Below are 20,932 nucleotides of genomic sequence, written 5' to 3'. Positions count from 1 at the left end.
AATAACATTGGGTCACCTTAGAATCGCTTCATATAAGAATTGTGGTCCAAAAATACACAAACTGTCTCTGCGGTGATATTGTCATGGGGAGGTAGCTCTGTATCGTTTAACAGTCAATCCCTCATATTTGATAGTCAAATATAGATACAGTGTCAGTGGCGTGCACAGACATTTAGAGGGGCAGGTGCTCAAGTTAAAAAAGGGCACCTTGTGCAGCGCGTGGAACCGGCCGGTTGCCTTAATCCATTTTGGGCGGGAACCCCTTTTGGTGTTAGCATTATGTTATGCTTTAGCTATTGAAAAATAGCAGATCTACAAGCTCATAGCGCGCCACTGAGTGGCGCGCTATGAGCTTGTAGGTCTGCTATTTTTGAAAAATCAAAAAAAAAAGAGAGAAAAAAATGTTTTTTTTTCTTTTTTTTTCAAAAGGGCACATTGCCAAAATGCTCTAGCACCCCCTAGTGTCTATCTGTGCACGCCACTGTACAGTGTGTATTGACTGAACATTTGACTAATTCGGTGGCAGTTAACATTGTTTTGTCACCGTCAGTTGATTCTTTATATCCATATATGCAAGTCAAACCGCTGAGATCATTTTGTTAATCTTTGGAACACAGTTCTTATTTGACGTGATACAAAAAAAAAAGAAAATGGGGAGAAGAAAGAAAACATGACCCAGGTAGGATGTGTAAATCCCGTCAGAATTCTCGGTGCGCTACAGTATAAATAATAACTACTTCACTACATTTGGAACACGTGACATTTTTACCCTCGTTTCCCGCTCGGACATAAAACGTTTTTTACAACCCCACAGCGACGATACGAGATCCGGCAAACCATCTCGTTCCGTGTGAAACATTCACGTTAGATACAAAAAAATAATAATTCTAAACGGAGCTCGTCGACCCCAGAGTTCCTTACACGGAGGGTATTGTATTCATTTATCAGAAACAAAAATGTATAAAAACAACGAAATCCCCATTCCCCTCCAAAACGAGTAAGTAATTACACGCTAATAAAAGTCTTGGACTTTTTTTTGTGTTCTCTTTTCTTTCCCCCCCTTGTAATACATTAGGTTACATTATAAATCTACGGTAACGTCATACAGTGGAAGATTCGATTCACTCCGGCCTACAAACGAAGTGCTTATAATAGTAACAATCGTATAATAAATATGCTTCTTAAGGACTAAAAACAAACGACGGCAGGCTTGTCCACGTTGCATTGGTTTAGTGTCGGTGGTGAGCAGTGTTGATTCTGACAGCACATCTTCATTTAGTCGTAGGCATAGTCTTTTGAATAGTCATCTGAAATGTTTTATGTTGACCAAAAACCATATGGTTTTAGTCGACTAAATCTACAGTTAATTCAGCCGACTGAAATGTATCTTAGCAGGCAGCGATGGATTCTTAGCTGAATGCCGAAAAGTAGCAGATCTACAAGCTCACAACGTGTCGCAGCGTGACACGTTGTGAGGTGGTACTAGATCTGCTACTTTCAGAATATGACCACACGCACGCAAAACCAAGTATAAAACGACTTAGTTCTACTGGATCTCTTCTCCACTAGTCCCTCCCTGTCAAGTTTTTATTTGTTGCCGAAATTGTCATAGTCGTCATAGCTTAGTTTTTATTTAGTTTTCGTCCGTTGAAAAAAGGTAGTCGACGAACATCTTTCGTCGTAGTTTAACACTGAACATTAACACTGTTGGTGAGAGCACACTGGCTCTCTGAGCACCTAAAAGGGTGATTAGTCTCTTGTGCCGCGACGCTTCGAGTTGTACACCAAACTATGGCGGGCCCGATCCAGATAAAAACTACACAGGGACCACACCTATAAATAGAAACAAATTAAAAACTAAACAAAGAAAAATATGTTTCTTTCTTTCTAATAATCGCTCACATCAAAGCCATCAAAAAAATGTTCTCTGGATATTTCTTATTTAAGCGTGTGCCTGTTAACGAGGTTTGCAGAGACGGTACATAAACTTATAAGCCTAACTTATACAGGACATATTTTCTCGACCTTTTTGAAGGTTTCAAGGAGCCTTATAGTTTGATATGATATGTATTAGATCAGTGGTTCCCAATCCTTTCAGGTCGAGACCCAAAAGAGAGAGATTAGACCCAAAACAAAGATAGACCACGTTGTGAGCTTGTAGATCTGCCATTTTCACTGTAATCCTTAAACGTTTGTTTTCTCATTTATGGAATTAATGTCGCTTATTTTGTTTTTCCTGAATGTTTTTTTTTTTTTTGTAAATGTTTTGAAATAATAAACAAAATGTAGGAAACCAAAACTAATGAAGGAACCCATACATACAGTATGGGTCCGCAAACCACAAATGGGTCCCGACCCAGTGTTTTGGGAACCGTATTATCTCCATGTCCTTCTCAAAGGAACCGTAACATCTCCATGTCCTTCTCAAAGGAACCGTAACATCTCCATGTCCTTCTCAAAGGATCGACGCGTTGTCGTTACACGGTGACCCTAAACCCTTTCACACGTAAAGAGCAGCGAACACTGTTGGCCTCGTAGAATAAAAGGCACGGGTAAACCTGGACGAATCACCCCCAGAGAGGCGTTAAGCGATTCTAAGTGAGTTAAGTGGGTTTTGAAACTGCTTGCTGCTGGAACCAGCATTTTTTGCACGGTTTATATATGTTCCAAGGCCGAACGAACCCATGGAATTTACAAAAGAATAAGAATAAAACAAACATTCTTATCTGTCTGCGATTCTGTCAGAAAATCCTTTTTTCCCCTTCTCTCAATCCTGGTTCATATACTTGGGTCATGCGGCGGAAATAGCAGATCTATAAGCTCCCAACGCATCGCACCGCGGCACGTTGTGAGCTTATTAGATCTGCTATTTTTCGGCATTGGTACACTGCCATCTTACGACCAAGTAACAATTCAGGCTTTTAAAAAAAATACATATCACGACTCGATGAGAACAGCATGGATTGAACCAGAGATGCACTTGAGGAAAAAAAATGAAAAAAATAAAATACAAAAAATAAAACATACAATACTTAAGCTTGGCACACATAGGGCCTGTAGACACAGAAACACAGTCTAAATTCAGTCCACATTCTAATGTTTTACATTCTAGAAACCGCTGGTTCCCATGCATGCCCGCCCTCGGCAGCTTTGTTAAGTTCCAAACATGGCAAGTCAAGGAAAACGGCTTCTTTCTTATCGTCTGATGATGTATGAACAAACTGGGCCTGGTAAGATTATACCTGTATATATATATATATATATATATATATATATATATATATATATATATATATATATGGCCGGCCCCCACCGCAGAAAATTCAGTCATCTTTTTTGTGTTCGTTGTCCAGTCATTCTAAAGATAAGAAATGCATAATATGACTACTGTCAAACAGCAGCACCTGTTTTGCAGAAACAGATTTTGTGTTCAGAGTTAAAAATACGAGAAAAAAAGGGGTTTGCTGTGCGTGAAGAAGATGGTTGGAGGAGTTAGTTTGTTTTAAGAGGGGGAACTTCAACCGTGAAGAAGATGGTTGGAGGAGTTAGTTTGTTTTAAGAGAAGATGGTTGGAGGAGTTAGTTTGTTTTAAGAGGGGGAACTTCAACCGATAAGAGTGTGAATCCTATATCGGTTTCTGTTGTGTTTTGGCTGGCGGTGATCGTTTCATCGCGGAGAAAGCGAGCGGTCAGCGCGCACGCACACACACGCGCACGCACACACACCTGCCCATATCAGACAGAGCGACAGGGATTCAGGGTGTAATGGATATCAGGCAAAGTTTCTCTTTAACAAAGTTATTTGTTAATATGGAGTTTTAAACCCAGAAAAGAAGTGAGTGGAAAAAATAAATAATAATACTGTAACTTCTGGACCAATTCCAGGCTGTGAAATGTACTGGGACCCGGGCAGCTTTGAACTCTAATGTACTGCGACCCGGGCAGCTTTGAACTCTAATGTACTGCTGCGACCGGGCAGCTTTGAACTCTAATGTACTGGGACCCGGGCAGCTTTGAACTCTAATGTACTGCGACCCGGGCAGCTTTGAACTCTAATGTACGGCGACCCGGGCAGCTTTGAACTCTAATGTACTGGGACCCGGGCAGCTTTGAACTCTAATGTACTGGGACCCGGGCAGCTTTGAACTCTAATGTACGGCGACCCGGGCAGCTTTGAACTCTAATGTACTGCGACCCGGGCAGCTTTGAACTCTAATGTACGGCGACCCGGGCAGCTTTGAACTCTAATGTACGGCGACCCGGGCAGCTTTGAACTCTAATGTACGGCGACCCGGGCAGCTTTGAACTCTAATGTACTGCGACCCGGGAAGCTTTGAACTCTAATGTACGGCGACCCGGGCAGCTTTGAACTCTAATGTACTGCGACCCGGACAGCTTTGAACTCTAATGCGACCCGTACAGCTTTGAACTCTAATTGAAATGTACTGCGACCCGGACAGCTTTGAACTCTAATTGCAGTGGTTCTCAAAGTGTGGTCCACGGACCCTCAGGAGTTACTAGAGGGGGTTCCAAATGGACCCTTTGTAGGTGTGTAACTCTGAGAGTGTATACATGGAACCAAATGGACCCGTACGGGTCTGTAACTCTGAGTGTGTGTGTGTACACATGGAACCAAATGAACCCTTACATTACAACTCTGTAACTCAGAGTGTGTACACATGGAACCAAATGGACCCTTACATTACAACTCTGTAACTCAGAGTGTGTACACATGGAACCAAATGGACCCTTACATTACAAGTCTGTAACTCTGAGAGTGTGTACACATGGACCCAAAATGGACGCTTACGGGTCTGTAACTCTTGAGAGTGTACTGTAGTGTACACTGGAACCAAATGGACCCTTTACAGGTCTGTAACGCTGAGAGCTGATTCGGACCCCCGCCCTGCCAGGCCAATGTGCTTATCATAACGCTGGGTTATATAAAATCTATAAAATGTGAAAGTGTTGTTTACACAGGGCCATTGTTGCTCACAGCAGCCTGACTCACTGGCTCCCCCTGGTGGAACACTACGCCAAACTCTGTATAATATTATACCCTGTTGCACAGCTAAGTATGAATCAGGCTTAAAACAATATGAAAATATAAATGACTAATAAAACTTTTAAGAAGAGAGCTTTTTAAAACAACGTATGGGATAAAAAGTAGTACTTTAGACGCCCCTCCCGTCTCCAAAAAAAATGTGCCGGTATATGTAAAACACTCTAGAATGATTGGTTTTATTTGTTTGTTTGTTTGTCTACCCCTGTGAGCAGTACGCAACCATCGTCCGTCCGTCCGTCCGTCCGTCCGTCCGTCCGTCGAATATCGTGAAACACATTTAAGTTGACGATTAACCCATTTTGGGCGGGAACCCCTTTTGGTGTTTTAAGCATTATGTTATACTTTAGCCATTGCAAAATAGTAGATCTACAAGCTCATAGCACGGCACCGAGTGCCACACTACGAGCTTGTAGATCTGCTATTTTTGAAAAATCGTGAAAATGTGGCGCAAATCTTTGAATATATAGTCAATGTTTTTAACTCAAATCTTTGCTTCTGGGGGGGGGGGGGGGGGGGTCCCTGGAACAACATATTTTCAGATGGGGGACGGCAGCAATTACATATAGTTTTGTGGGTCCTTGACATGAAAATGTTGGAGAACGACTGACATAGAAACATGGGTTTTTCAGAAAACAAAAAAATATAAGGTTTTCTTAATTTTCTGGAAAATGTATAATTATTTGTCATTTTCAGAAAAATTAACATTTTGTTGTTTTCTTCCCGAGAGCAGAGATGTGAGAGATTCTACGAATGAGCTGTGCTCTACTTGGGACTAGAAGTGCTCCGATCAATCGGCCACAGATTTAAACCGGCCCGATTTCCAACTCCAAATGACCCGATACGGCGATCTGCAATTTACCCGATATCGAGAAACCGATATTTTATACAATTCAAGTGGTATAAAAGTCAATCTGATATATAGTATACTATCGTTTTGCATCTTTGTGACAGGCCTAAACATTCTTCCCTTCCTCGCGCACACGCACATGCGCGCACACGCACACGCACACGCACGCACACACGCACACACACACACACACACACACACACACACACACACACACACACACACACACACACACACACACACACACACACACACACACACACACACACACACACACACACGCACGCGAAGAGTTTTGACGTGGGTTTTGACATTATACAAATTTGGGAAATATTCAAAATGTTCCCCTCACGCACAAGATCCGTATCGGCCGATGGTGGGAAAAGATATGGGTGATGGGGACCGGTCCCTGATCGGATCGGAGCACCCCTAGGACATGGGGACCGGTCCCTGATCGGATCGGAGCACCCCTAGGACATGGGGACTGGTCCCTGATCGGATCGGAGGACCCCTAGGACATGGGGACCGGTCCCTGATCGGATCGGAGCACCCCTAGGACATGGGGACCGGTCCCTGATCGGATCGGAGCACCCCTAGGACATGGGGACCGGTCCCTGATCGGATCGGAGCACCCCTAGGACATGGGGACCGGTCCCTGATCGGATCGGAGCACCCCTAGGACATGGGGACCGGTCCCTGATCGGATCGGAGCACCCCTAGGACATGGGGACCGGTCCCTGATCGGATCGGAGCACCCCTAGGACATGGGGACCGGTCCCTGATCGGATCGGAGCACCCCTAGGACATGGGGACCGGTCCCTGATCGGATCGGAGCACCCCTAGGACATGGGGACCGGTCCCTGATCGGATCGGAGCACCCCTGGGACATGGGGACCGGTCCCTGATCGGATCGGAGCACCCCTGGGACATGGGGACCGGTCCCTGATCGGATCGGAGCACCCCTGGGACATGGGGACCGGTCCCTGATCGGATCGGAGCACCCCTGGGACATGGGGACCGGTCCCTGATCGTATCGGAGCACCCCTAGGACATGGGGACCGGTCCCTGATCGGATCGGAGCACCCCTAGGACATGGGGACCGGTCCCTGATCGGATCGGAGCACCCCTAGGACATGGGGACCGGTCCCTGATCGGATCGGAGCACCCCTAGGACATGGGGACCGGTCCCTGATCGGATCGGAGCACCCCTAGGACATGGGGACCGGTCCCTGATCGGATCGGAGCACCCCTGGGACATGGGGACCGGTCCCTGATCGGATCGGAGCACCCCTAGGGCTGTGCTCTCCTCCGTAATCCCTTATTTAGCCTGATTCACACTTAGTCGCTCGCCGAAACCAGCCGATCCACGAGCTCACAACAACGCTATGAGCTCGTTGGAGCAGGCTCTTTTTTGTCTTGTTCCGTTTATCCCGGGCTGTGCTCTCCGTGAAAAGGTCCTGTGGTAAAAAAAAAAAATAACGCCGATCTATAGAGGTTGCTCTGGTGCCAAGAGCACTCTTGGTTAACCCATTCAGGCCTGACCTCAAAAAATTAAAAATAATCTTCTAAATCCTCCAGTTTTCTGAAATAAATATTTTCACGATTTTTCAAAAAAATAGCAGACATACAAGCTCGTAGCGCGCCACCGAGTGGCGCGCTACGAGCTTGTAGATCTGCTATTTTTCAATAGCTAAATTATAACATAATGTTTAAAACACCAAAAGGGGTTCCCGCCCAAAATGGGTTAAATTCAAAGCACCCTCGACGATGCAGATTAAACCGGTTTGGGTTGGGACTCGACGCGGGAGCACCCTTGGCCGTTGACCATAGATCGGCACCCCCCCCCCCCCCCTGAAATAACGTGAAGTCGGGCGGCCGTCCCGGATTCAGAGGCCCTTTGTGAAGCAGCATACCCTGAGTACCCCCCCCCCCCCCCCCACCAATGGATAGTCTCCTCCTCCGCTTACGCCTCTTGCAGGTGTAGAGGAAAAAGAGAGAGAGAGTATACATTGGCTGTGGATGAGTGACTCTCTCTCTCTCTCTCTCTCCCTCTCTCTCTGTGTGTCTTTATGTCTCTCGCCAAACCTCTTCTTCTCTTCCAGAAGTGTTGAGTTCAAGTTGATTTCCTCGTAGATCCAGCATTCATTTTCTCCCCTTATTCTTCTTCTTCTTTTTTACTGTGGAGAGAGAGAGAGAGACGTACAAATTCACCCTTTGTCAAGTCCCGCCCCTGGTTGTGCCCCTCTTCGCACCCATTGTTTGCCGTTTCGTGGTTGGACAAAAATCCTCTCTCCATCCACTACCATTGAAATAACATGTTTTTCAGTTGCTTCGTATTGATATTTTGTGCGTTCAATTCTTATTTTAAACTTGGTGTCAGTAAAAAGGAACATCAAAGGTGCAGCATGGTGACTGGGCATATCATGTTTGTTTTTAGTTTTTTCCAAAAAAAGATGTTTTAGCAAATTCAACATAAACAAGGCGGAACCAGGGCGGAACAAGGCAGAAAGAGCCTGCTGGTTAGTCAGTCAGGGACCAATCAGAAGGCTGACATAGGGTGAATGATCTTTTTTACATGCCACCATTCACTTTTATTGAGCTCCTAACATCGTCGCTCACCTCATGGACAAAATCTTATCCAAAGTCAACACAACATTCTTTAGTTTTGGGTCTGAGAGGCTAAAGGTCATCAGATGGTGGTTCCATGGCCCAAACGGGTCTGAGAGGCTAAATGTCATCAGATGGTGGTTCCGTGGCTCAAACGGGTCTGAGAGGCTAAATGTCATCAGATGGTGGTTCCGTGGCTCAAACGGGTCTGAGAGGCTAAATGTCATCAGATGGTGGTCCGTGGCTCAAACGGGTCTGAGAGGCTAAATGTCATCAGATGGTGGTTCCGTGGCTCAAACGGGTCTGAGAGGCTAAATGTCATCAGATGGTGGTTCCGTGGCTCAAACGGGTCTGAGAGGCTGAATGTCATCAGATGGTGGTCCGTGGCTCAAACGGGTCTGAGAGGCTAAATGTCATCAGATGGTGGTCCGTGGCCCAAACGGGTCTGAGAGGCTAAATGTCATCAGATGGTGGTTCCGTGGCCCAAACGGGTCTGAGAGGCTAAATGTCATCAGATGGTGGTTCCGTGGCTCAAACGGGTCTGAGAGGCTAAATGTCATCAGATGGTGGTTCCGTGGCCCAAACGGGTCTGAGAGGCTAAATGTCATCAGATGGTGGTTCCGTGGCTCAAATGTGGAATAATTAATGGACCTTGGTATGAAAAGGGTTGAAAACCACCGCAGTAAAGACTTGAGAACCACTGGTTTACACAACGGTAAACTGGTCTAAACACCAAGAACACTGGTTTACACAACGGTAAACTGGTCTAAACACCAAGAACCACTGGTTTACACAACGGTAAACTGGTCTAAACACCAAGAACACTGCTCAAACATATCCTTAGTTCAAATGTAACCAAATAGACCCTTTCCAGGCATTTTGGCACACTCAAGAGTTAAATGAATAAAATGGTAAATGGTGCATTTATATAGCGCCTTATTATCCAAGGCGCTTTACAGAGATTGTGCATCAATTCACCCATTCACACACATTCATACACCGATGGCGGCGGAAACCTGCACATCAGGAGCATTTGGGTTCAGAGTCTTGCTCAAGGACACTTCAACACTAACTCTGGGGGAGTCCGCGTTCGATGAATACTGTGTGTGTGTGTGTGTGTGTGTGTGTGTGCGTGCGTGCGTGCGTGCGTGCGTGTCTTACAAAGCAGATCTCAGTCTCAGGGATGATGTCAGACAGTGAGATGACGTCTTCCTGTCCAGACAGATTGTCTGCATTGTCCAGCATGGCCTCTTCTCCCACACTGCCCCCATGTGGACACAGAAAGAAACACAATAGGAAAGAAATCAAGAGTTAAAAAGATCTACAGCAGTGGTTTTCAACCCTTTTTCATATCACGGTCCATTATGCATTCAGCATCTGAGCCATGCGGACCACCGTTTGTGATTTGACTGAGGGTCTGCCATTGGATTCTTTTGAATTTGAAAAGCAGGGAATCATAGCTTCAAATTGACATATTGGTTGTTCAGTTTGACCCACCAGTTTTGGAGATGTGGCTTATAGAGTAATGTCTTGCAGAAAAACAGCGAGTTGAGAAAAAAGGCTTGAAAGGTTCACTTCTGTAGACTAACATTACACCTAGCTACTAGCTCTGGTCCATAGCCTTCTACTGCTTCTACCATTCTGCCCTGCAGTATATGCTATGGGACTTCCATGGGTTTTAAATCTCAAATCGAAATCAGACCAGCCTCTCCTCTTTAGTGGAAATCTCACGAACGTTTGACCTACTCACCAATACAAGACGGGTCAATAGAAAGCCTACTGTCCTTAGTGGACGCACTCTGAGCCCCCCACCACACGTATAAACGTAGCCGCAATTTGCAACTCTAGATTTTTTTATAATGGGATGAATCTAGAGTTGCAATACCCTCCATTGACTCCCCACTCAACATTTTGCGTTTGCGATCTGCTTGTCTTAAACGACGTTAAACTCACCAACATTGCAGCTGTAGTCCAAGCTTGAATTATTCTCTTTCAATCTGCAAAGCTTGTTTTTCATAAAATCCCCCGTAGACATGTTATGAGCTACTTTCTGTCAAGAAATTCTGTGCAAGTGATTATTTTTCTAAGTGCTGGAGTTTGGAAGCGCTCGTCGTAAGTCACTGAACGTCCCTGCATGCATCTGATTCGCATTTGCACATAATGCAGGAGGCAGCAGCGCGACCCCTTAATACAAACGAGCGCTTCCAAACTCCAACATTTCTTCTTCTTGACAGAAAGTAGCTCATAACATGTGAAATGAAATGAAATGAAATCTATATTTACCCAGGGTATCTGGGCTAAGCTCAAGAACTTGTTTCCAGCCAGGCCCTGCTCATAGAACACATTTCATCGTAGTGGTTGATGCCTTGTTCAAGGGCACTTCAGCGGTGGTAATTTTAACATGTCGGACGGCTGATTCGAACTAGGAACCTTCCGGTATCAAGACCGCGCCGCTATCCGTTCGGCCACCGCTGCCACACATGTCTACGGGGGATTTTTATGAAAAACAAGCTTTGCAGATTGAAAGAGAATAATTCAAGCTTGGACTACAGCTGCAATGTTGGTGAGTTTAACGTTGTTTAAGACAAGCAGATCGCAAACGCAAAATGATGAGTGGGGAGTCAATGGAGGGTATTGCAACTCTAGATTCATCCCATTATAAACGGTACTTTTACCAGAAAGGGATTTTTTTTCACCGGAGGAAAAATATTCTCTATGAGGCAGTTCTCTGGGCAATATCGGTAGAGGGCGCATTGGAGTAACTACAAGTATTTTTGTCCCGGTGGAAACTAAATCCCTTTTTGGCCAAAAAGTACCGTTTATACGTGTGGTGGGGGGCTGCCTTTTTTATTTTATTTTTTTTCTAAATGAGTTAATAGCGCATTAACTCATTTAGAAAAAAAATAAAATAAAAAAAGTTTTTCTCTTCTGGTGAAAAGCTGGAATTTGCGCGATGACAGGCCCTCAGTCAAATCTGGTCACATTTGATGAGATTTAGCCTCTCAGACCCAAAACTAAAGAACATGTTGGTGTCGTTGGATATGATTTTGATGTGGTACCATAGCAGAGATAACAGGTTGAGCAAAGATATATAGAAAAATCTACATTCTCTAATTGTGAAGACATCGTGTAAATTAAGTAATGCAGATGTTTAACAATAATCTAACGTTTCCGAGAGCGTACAATGAAACCAAATGGATTTGGTTCCATTTCTACACTCTCGATAGTTAACCCATGTTTTAAACATTATGTTATAATTTAGCTATTGAAAAATAACTGATACAGAAACATGAGGTTTTTCAGAAAAAAATACATTTTAAAAATACATTTTTTAAATTTTGACGTCAGGCCTAAATGGGTTAAAGGCAAATGAATGAACTTTAAATAACATCCCATCATGCTACCTTTGAGAAGAACCGTGTTCCACTTCTGTGTTGGCTGACTTATGAACCTCTACGCCCACAGACCTAGAGAGAGAGACATAGAGATACAGAGAGAGAGAGAGAGAGAGACAGAGAGACGGAGAGAGAGAGGAGAGAGACAGAGAGAGAGAGACAGAGAGAGAGATACAGAGAGACAGAGAGATAGATACAGAGAGACAGAGATACAGAGACAGAGAGAGAGAGAGAGAGAGAGAGAGAGAGAGAGAGAGAGAGAGGAGAGAGACAGAGAGAGAGAGAGAGAGGAGAGAGACAGAGAGAGAGAGAGGAGAGAGACAGAGAGAGAGACATAGAGATACAGAGAGAGAGAGAGAGAGAGAGAGAGAGAGAGATACAGAGAGAGAGATACAGAGAGACAGAGGAGAGATACAGAGACAGATACATATACCAATGTTAATAAAACTATCTTAAATTCCATGAATATATTACCGTTTCACTTTTTACTATGGCAAAGTCTTTTTTGTGCAAAGTTTACAGGGGATTGGCCTGGGCAGTGGCTCAGCGGTCCAGGCACCTTGGCCGGTAATCCAGTCTGGCAGTGTGCCGTGGGTTCGACTCCCGATCCCGACGGCCTTTACTGCATGTCACTCCCCCATCTCTCTACCCCATTTCCTGTCAGCCTACTGTCTGTCCCTCTATAAAAAAATAAAAATAAAAGCGAAAGCCACAAAAAAAAAACATTCAATTTTTTTTACAGGGGATTACTTCGGGTCCCCAGTTCAAATTTGATTGTTTTGTTCTGTTTTGTTTGAACCTATAGTTCAAATAGGTTTCAGTACCGTAGTGGAGGTGAGGAGGGGGCTACAGTACCGTAGTGGAGGTGAGGAGGGGGCTACAGTACCGTAGTGGAGGTGAGGAGGGGGCTACAGTACCGTAGTGGAGGTGAGGAGGGGGCTACAGTACCGTAGTGGAGGTGAGGAGGGGGCTACAGTACCGTAGTGGAGGTGAGGAGGGGGCTACAGTACCGTAGTGGAGGTGAGGAGGGGGCTACAGTACCGTAGTGGAGGTGAGGAGGGGGCTACAGTACCGTAGTGGAGGTGAGGAGGGGGCTACAGTGAGGAGGGGGCTACAGTACCGTAGTGGAGGTGAGGAGGGGGCTACAGTACCGTAGTGGAGGTGAGGAGGGGGCTACAGTACCGTAGTGGAGGTGAGGAGGGGGCTACAGTACCGTAGTGGAGGTGAGGAGGGGGCTACAGTACCGTAGTGGAGGTGAGGAGGGGGCTACAGTACCGTAGTGGAGGTGAGGAGGGGGCTACAGTACCGTAGTGGAGGTGAGGAGGGGGCTACAGTACCGTAGTGGAGGTGAGGAGGGGGCTACAGTGAGGAGGGGGCTACAGTACCGTAGTGGAGGTGAGGAGGGGGCTACAGTACCGTAGTGGAGGTGAGGAGGGGGCTACAGTACCGTAGTGGAGGTGAGGAGGGGGCTACAGTACCGTAGTGGAGGTGAGGAGGGGGCCAGTCCATTGCTGCCTAGAGATGAGGTGGACAGGTTGACCTCGGGGTCGCCGCCGGTACTTCCTGCTTGAGGGGGAGGGGTCCTGGGAACCAGGTCTGGTCTGCCCGACTGCAACTCTGTGTTGGGGGGGGGGGGGGGGGACAACGACAGGGTTAAATTAAAAGGACACATTTTTGAGTGGTGTAAACCACTCCTACAACTGGCTTTTGTGTGCATAAAAAAATGACCATGGTTGCTATGTTCAAAATAATTTCTGACGTAATTAAATCACACCCGGGTGAACTGGATGACCGTAGCAACCGTGGTCATTTTCTCTGCACAGAAAAAGCCAGTTGTGAAATCACATCCGGGTGTGATTTCATTACGTCAGATCAGAGCTGATCAGGCTACATAATACCTTACCTTATTTCATTACGTCAGACATTACGTCAGACCACAGCTGATCATGCTATATAAAACCTTACACCACTCAGTTCACACGGGTGTGATTTTTTTGTTGTAGTCATAGTCTTTTGAATAAAATGTCAGTTAGTGTAATCATCTGAAAAGTTGTAGTTTTCTGATGAAGGTCTAATCGACCGAAACGTCGACCCAATAAAGAGCAGTGTCTGACAGTGTGTGTTTTCTTTGTTTTTCAAAGATACCCTTTTTAAAATATGCTCTACGCACCTGTCACTAGCCTTCATTTGCTAAAAAAGTACACTTGCACCTGCATTAAAAAAAAAAAAAGCCCGATCCAACAAGCTCATAGCGTTGTTGTGAGCTCGTAGATCGGCTGGTTTCGGCGAGTGACTAAAAGTACACTTGAACTGAAATGGTTCTTTGTCTCCACTCTTGACTCCCCTCGCTCTCAGTGCTTCTGTAGTGACTGTGGTAGAGCAGTGTGTGTGTGCGTGTGCGCGTGCGTACCTGCGTCTCCCTCGGTGTCGATGCTCCTGTAGTGACTGTGGTAGAGCAGTGTGTGTGTGCGCGTGCGTGTGCGTGTGCGCGTGCGTGCGTACCTGCGTCTCCCTCGGTGTCGATGCTCCTGTAGTGACTGTGGTAGAGCAGTCTGGGGTCTCCCGTGGCGTACGTCAGGGGCGCGGGGTCTCCCGCCCCGTAGGTTAGGGGCGTGTGAGCGTTGAGCGTGGGGTTCCTCCTCAGACCGCCGGGGGCGCCGCCTCCTCGACCCTTCTTGGACGGAGAGGGCCTCACTGAACGAGGAAGAAGGACACGCCGTCAATAACACCACCACCACCACCACCACCACCCACTGCACCGTAGCTCATACGTAGCTCGACTAATGCATGTCAAACTGGGGGTCCTTGAAATTAAACGGGTTGAGAATCTCTGCTAGAGCCGTAAAATCCTCTCGTATGGGGTTCCCTGGGGGTTAAGGGAGAGGTGGGGCTATGGCGTCATCGGTTCTGGAAAGATGCGTATTTGTTGCGTTACACGCAGAGACGCAAGGGTGGCGTCTTCAGACTTGTTCACTCTGGGACCCGGATTTTAAAAAATGAGGGTATTCGGGCACCCAAAACACGTTGCGTTATGTTACGAATCATGTTTAGAGCGGACGTAGAATACACACATCGACAGGCTGGGTGCTGGCCTGGCTAAAGAGACTTCAGTAGATGATGGATGAAGATCAAATAGATCGAAACGTTGTCAGATTGCTCAATAAAGAAAGTATTTTTGAGTGGTGCAACCACTCCAAGGAACAGCTTTGTCCCGGTGGGACTATGGGACTATGTTTAGAGTACCAATAGGGGGTGCTGTTGCAACACTCACTTCAGACTGGTCTGATTTTTGTACCTATGGTGCATGTGCGGGCTCCATCCATCATCTAATGAATAATGTTTAGAGCATGTTATGGGATCATGTTTAGAGCATGTCACTTACATGGGATCTTCTTAAAGGCAGTGTTACACATGAACTGCTGGAAGCGCTCAGCGTAGAAGCCAGGCCTGTGGACTGACACTGTGTCCTGCGCACGAACACGCACGCACACACACACACACACACACACACACACACACACACACACACACACACACACACACACACACACACACACACACACACACACACACACACACACACACACACACACACACACACACACACACACACACACACACACACACACACACACACACACACACACACACACACACACACACACACACATATTATTTTCTAATAATGTACATATTTTTTAATCAGGAGACCACAAGGTAATACATGTAATTCCCCCATCTCCTTTGTACATATAGCGTTTGTATTTGTTGTGTAAATACTTTTATATGTTGATGAATTTAATACATTGGACCACAATGGAAACAAGTCCCCAGGACTTTTAGCCTGTGCTTACCCCATCATGGACCAGGGCCTTCCACGAGTGTTCCAATTTCTTGATGAATCTAAACCAAATGACATAAAAAATATATAAATCACAGTTATGACAGATATTACCTCTATTGTATCCGTCTACATCATTGATGACATGCTTTTGTCAATGATTATATTGAGTAAAGAGACCTAAAGTCATAGAATCAGGAAAATAAGTAGTTCTCGCCGCGGGGACAAACATCTTTCAGTTGTCTATTCCAGTGGTTTTCAACAAGTCTAGTCCATGGCTGGATGCATCTTCATGGTGTAATGACACACACTTTACTTCATTTGATTATTTAGACGGGACGTTTCATATGAACACTCCGAACGCCCAGGACAAAGTTCTTTGTCCTTTCTATTAATAACGCCCGTCGCCCAGGACGAAGTATTATCCAAAAGACGAAGTTTATTGATACGAGAACAGATCGCATGGCTGTATACCCCAGGCGCGCCTCCTGGGCTCTCCTCGGTGACGCGCAAGAGTGAGACGTCATCGAAAAACTCCCTCCTCTGTTTAGCTGATGAAAACGAAAATCTTAAAACGTTCATAACTCCCGATCTAAATCATCCCGTCTTTTTCTGAAAAAAGATCCTGTGTTAGACGGCGCTCCGCGGTCCAGTCGCTAGTCTCGATAGATTTATTCTTGTCTCCCGTTGTTGTCGATCGATTCTAGAGTGCTGTGGCTATTGTTGCTACACAACATCATGAACTTCCGGCCGGTCCGTCCGGAAAAGGCGTCCGTGTTTATAAATCAACTGGGCGCATGAATGTAATGGATTAAATAGTTCCGGGCAATTAAAGTGTTTGGACATACACCGGATTTAGCAGCACTGACCTGTAGGACTGCAGGATGTCGATGATTCCGATGTACACCAGCATCCTCTCTCCTTTGGTGTTACGCGCTGGGATGCCCCCCATGCTGGGAATGATAATGGTCACAGTTAGGTGTTTTTACCATCCCTAGTTTTTTTCTTTATTTTTTTTCCCCCAACTCTACCACTGGTTGTTGGGTCTAAAAACACCTCATCACCGAAAAACTGTGAGTATGAATAGGCCTTTAGTTTCTTTCACACGGGTGAGTCTTTTTTATTTTAGAATTGGCTTCTAAATGAGACAGTTTTCTGGAAAAACAATGTTTCTATATCAGTGGTTCTCAAACTTTTTTATGTCAAGGAGCCCCACAATTACATGTATTTGGCCGCCGACCCCCATCTCAAAATATGTTGTTCCAGGGACCCCCCCCCCCCAGAAGCAAAGATTTGAGTTAAAAACGTTCGCTCTGAAAGAATATATATTCAAAGATTTGTGCCACATTTTCGAGAATTTAAAATAAATAGCAGATCTGCCGCGCTATGAGCTTGTAGATCTGCTATTTTTCAACAGCTAAAGCATAACATAATGCTTAAAACACCAAAAGGGGTTCCCGCCCAGAATGGCAGAATGGGTTAAGGTGGACGCAAGCGCTGGCACAGCTCAACTACACTTCTGCTACCACCTAGCGAGCGGCACAGAAATAATTTGACCTCATTCAATGCCACAGGACGCCTTTTGACGCCTGCCAATGACGCCTGCCAATGACGCCTTATGACGTCTTTAAGACACGCTAAAACAGTGGCACCTGCTCAACACCTGGTGTCCACCAGGTGGCACTGAATGAGTTTTTCATTAAATGTATGGTCAGTGACGTAGATAGAACAGACTCACTGGTCCTCTGACTCCATGGCTCCCTTCCCCCTTGCCTCCCCCTGGATGGACTCCATGGCCGTGCAGTACAGGCTCTTCTGGGCCTGGGGCCGCCGCAGCTGGTCCGGGGTCACGGCCCCTCCGCCGCCCCCTCCCTCCGACCCCCCGCCGCTGTCCCCCGAATGTCCACCTCCTCCCCCGCCCCCTCCTCCCCCTCCCCCCACGCCCCGCTCCTTCTCCCGGCTGGCCTGGTCCAGGTTGTGGATGCCCATCAGCAGGCTGTAGTCCATGATCTTGAAGCTCTGCAGCAGCTGAAACACGACACAACACAATCAGCTTTATTGTCATACATTTGCACAGTAAAAGAGAGATTTAATTGTTGCGTGCATCGTTCCCGTCGTATCGTTATTTCCATAGAAAAGAAAAGGGGAGACGAAGAAGGCCCAGGTTTAAAGGTGTAGTGAAATGAAAAATACGTTTTTCACACTTTTAGACCATATCCGTGGTCATCATATGGGCACACCTAACAACGGATGCCAAAAAATGGGAAATTCTCATTGTTGTGTTTTTATATCAAAAGTCCATACAAATATAATTTGTATTACTTCCTGAAAACGAAAATGTTCTGCGTGATGACGTGTCGAGGCCCACATCGATAAAAGCCAATAGAAATGAAGCTCACCCGTTTAATTCCCCATATGTGCGCATCCGTGCAGCACAGCTGCTATTGATTACAGAAATCCTCCGTTTTTATTCCCATTCAAGATAACATCCAGACAGTGTATTACTCGGTTTCAACTTAATCATCACGCTAAAATATGTATCGGAAAACATTATAGGGTAGAAATAAGACACATAACAGTAAACTGGTACAGCTGGCCGTCTATCTGATTTGTAAACAAACACACAGCATGCTGCTGCGTATAGCATAGCAACCGTCCCTAGCTACCGTCCCATCGCCTGAAGGGATGCGACGCTCTGATTCGTTCAGAAACTTCCGACCGGTGTTTCAACTTGAAACCGTTTGAAACTTCTAAATAAAAGTCCACCATTTCCGTTGCACTGCACCTTTAAAGGAGATCAAGGAAAAAAATAAAACACAAATTTGGCCATAAAGCCATAGCCGAAGGAGTGTTTTTCGTGCAAAACTAATGCTGGCATTGAAACATTATGAAGTGTGACACTTCTTTTTCAATTGCTAAAGTATCACATAATGCTTTAAAACACCAAAAAGGGGTTCCTGCCCCAAAATGGGTTAGTGTCTCTCTCTCACCAAACAGTCTAGTCTAGGTTAATGTCTCTCTATCTCTCTCTCACCAGACAGTCTAGTCTAGGTTAATGTCTCTCTATCTCTCTCTCACCAAACAGTCTAGTCTAGGTTAATGTCTCTCTATCTCTCTCTCACCAGACAGTCTAGTCTAGGTTAGTGTCTCTCTATCTCTCTCTCACCAGACAGTCTAGTCTAGGTTAATGTCTCTCTCTCACCAGACAGTCTAGTCTAGGTTAGTGTCTCTCTATCTCTCTCTCTCACCAGACAGTCTAGTCTAGGTTAGTGTCTCTCTATCTCTCTCTCACCAGACAGTCTAGTCTAGGTTAATGTCTCTCTCTCTCTCTCTCACCAGACAGTCTAGTCTAGGTTAATGTCTCTCTCTCTCTCTCTCTCTCACCAGACAGTCTAGTCTAGGTTAATGTCTCTCTCTCTCTCTCTCACCAAACAGTCTAGTCTAATTGAATGTCTCTCTCTCTCTCTCACCAGACAGTCTAGTCTAGGTTAATGTCTCTCTCTCTCACCAGACAGTCTAGTCTAGGTTAATGTCTCTCTCTCACCAGACAGTCTAGTCTAGGTTAATGTCTCTCTATCTCTCTCTCACCAGACAGTCTAGTCTAGGTTAATGTCTCTCTCTCTCTCGCTCTCTCTCACCAGACAGTCTAGTCTAGGTTAATGTCTCTCTATCTCTCTCTCACCAGACAGTCTAGTCTAGTTAATGTCTCTCTCTCACCAGACAGTCTAGTCTAGGTTAATGTCTCTCTCTCTCACCAGACAGTCTAGTCTAGGTTAATGTCTCTCTATCTCTCTCTCACCAGACAGTCTAGTCTAGGTTAATGTCTCTCTCTCTCTCGCTCTCTCTCACCAGACAGTCTAGTCTAGGTTAATGTCTCTCTCTCTCTCGCTCTCTCTCACCAGACAGTCTAGTCTAGGTTAATGTCTCTCTATATCTCTATCTCACCAGACAGTCTAGTCTAGGTTAATGTCTCTCTCTCTCACCAAACAGTCTAGTCTAGGTTAATGTCTCTCTCTCTCACCAGACAGTCTAGTCTAGGTTAATGTCTCTCTATCTCTCTCTCACCAGACAGTCTAGTCTAGGTTAATGTCTCTCTATCTCTCTCTCACCAAACAGTCTAGTCTAGGTTAATGTCTCTCTCTCTCACCAAACAGTCTAGTCTAGGTTAATGTCTCTCTATCTCTCTCTCTCACCAAACAGTCTCTGTGGATGGTCTTGCTCAGGGCGTTGTAGTTGTCCCCCTCCAGCAGCAGTCCGTCGGGCAGGTCCTGGATGAAGTCCAGGTCCTTGAAGGTGGGTACGGCCTTGTCCCGCTCCTTGGCCGAGGCCCTCCTCTTGTAGGTGGAGCCCTTCAGGTCGTACTTGAGGTGCATGGGCACGGCGCGCGGCAGCAGGTTGTTCATCACGCAGATGCGGATGTTCTTGCCGCCCGCCTGCACGCAGTACAGCCCGTAGAACTTGGGCAGCAGCGTGCGCTTGTTCTGGTTCAGGTTCTGCAAAACAACACCACGGCATCATGTGGGTTAGAACCTCAGGGTCAGTATTATGCGTGTCTTAAGTACCAGGTCTTATTACTTAACTTAAGACCTGGAGGCGTGGTCAATGCTGTTTGGCCACTCAGAATAGCCAAATGGCATTGATCACGCCTCCAGGTCTTAAGTTAAGTAATAGGACCTGGTACTTAAGACACGCATAATACTTCCCTAGTGTCTAAATAGAAGTGGATGTGTTGGATGCAGCTCAAAGCAGTGTTGTTTTTGGCAGCACATTTTTATTTTAGTTTTAGTCATAGTCTCTTGAATAGTTTTCATTTAGTTTTAGTCACATTTTAGTCACCTGGAATGTTTTAGTGTTGGTCTAGTTAATTTAGTATAGTAATCTAGTATTTTGGCGGGCCTTGATGCCGTCCGTCGTAATGACTGTTTTTACAATTGCTGAAAATAGCCGATCTACGCGGCTATTTTTCAGCATGCAACCAAGTGTAAAACGACTTACACTGGATCTCTTGTCCACTAGTCCCTTCCTAACATTTTAGTCTAGTTTGTACTTGTTGACAAAACCGCCAGTATATTTAGTCTCAGTTTTAGTCACCGTAGCTTAGTTTTCATTTAGTTTTCGTCAGTGAAAAAAGGTAGTCGACGAACATTTTGTCAACACTGGCTCAAAGTGAACTGTACT

At 45.7% G+C, this 20,932-nt stretch overlaps 1 protein-coding gene across 1 annotated transcript in view; it reads right to left on the bottom strand.

Moving 5' to 3' along the window:
* Positions 1-7,892: 7,892 nt before the first annotated feature.
* The window catches only part of LOC306925168 (phosphatidylinositol 4-phosphate 5-kinase type-1 alpha-like), a 40,899-nt gene continuing 27,859 nt past the window's right edge, over positions 7,893-20,932 (bottom strand). The window contains exons 5-14 of the mRNA XM_079503858.1: positions 19,948-20,247; positions 17,493-17,782; positions 16,624-16,707; positions 15,768-15,816; positions 15,296-15,380; positions 14,416-14,607; positions 13,392-13,530; positions 11,923-11,985; positions 9,680-9,779; positions 7,893-8,088 (exon numbers count right to left, since the gene is read on the bottom strand). Coding sequence (XP_079359984.1) covers positions 8,086-8,088; positions 9,680-9,779; positions 11,923-11,985; positions 13,392-13,530; positions 14,416-14,607; positions 15,296-15,380; positions 15,768-15,816; positions 16,624-16,707; positions 17,493-17,782; positions 19,948-20,247 — 1,305 coding nt within the window. The 3' untranslated portion in view covers positions 7,893-8,085. The remainder of the gene's footprint in view (positions 8,089-9,679; positions 9,780-11,922; positions 11,986-13,391; positions 13,531-14,415; positions 14,608-15,295; positions 15,381-15,767; positions 15,817-16,623; positions 16,708-17,492; positions 17,783-19,947; positions 20,248-20,932) is intronic.

This window comes from Electrona antarctica, assembly GCF_951216825.1.
Source record: "Electrona antarctica genome assembly, chromosome: 6".
Taxonomy (NCBI): domain Eukaryota; kingdom Metazoa; phylum Chordata; class Actinopteri; order Myctophiformes; family Myctophidae; genus Electrona; species Electrona antarctica.
This window is presented reverse-complemented; position numbering and strand designations above follow the sequence as displayed.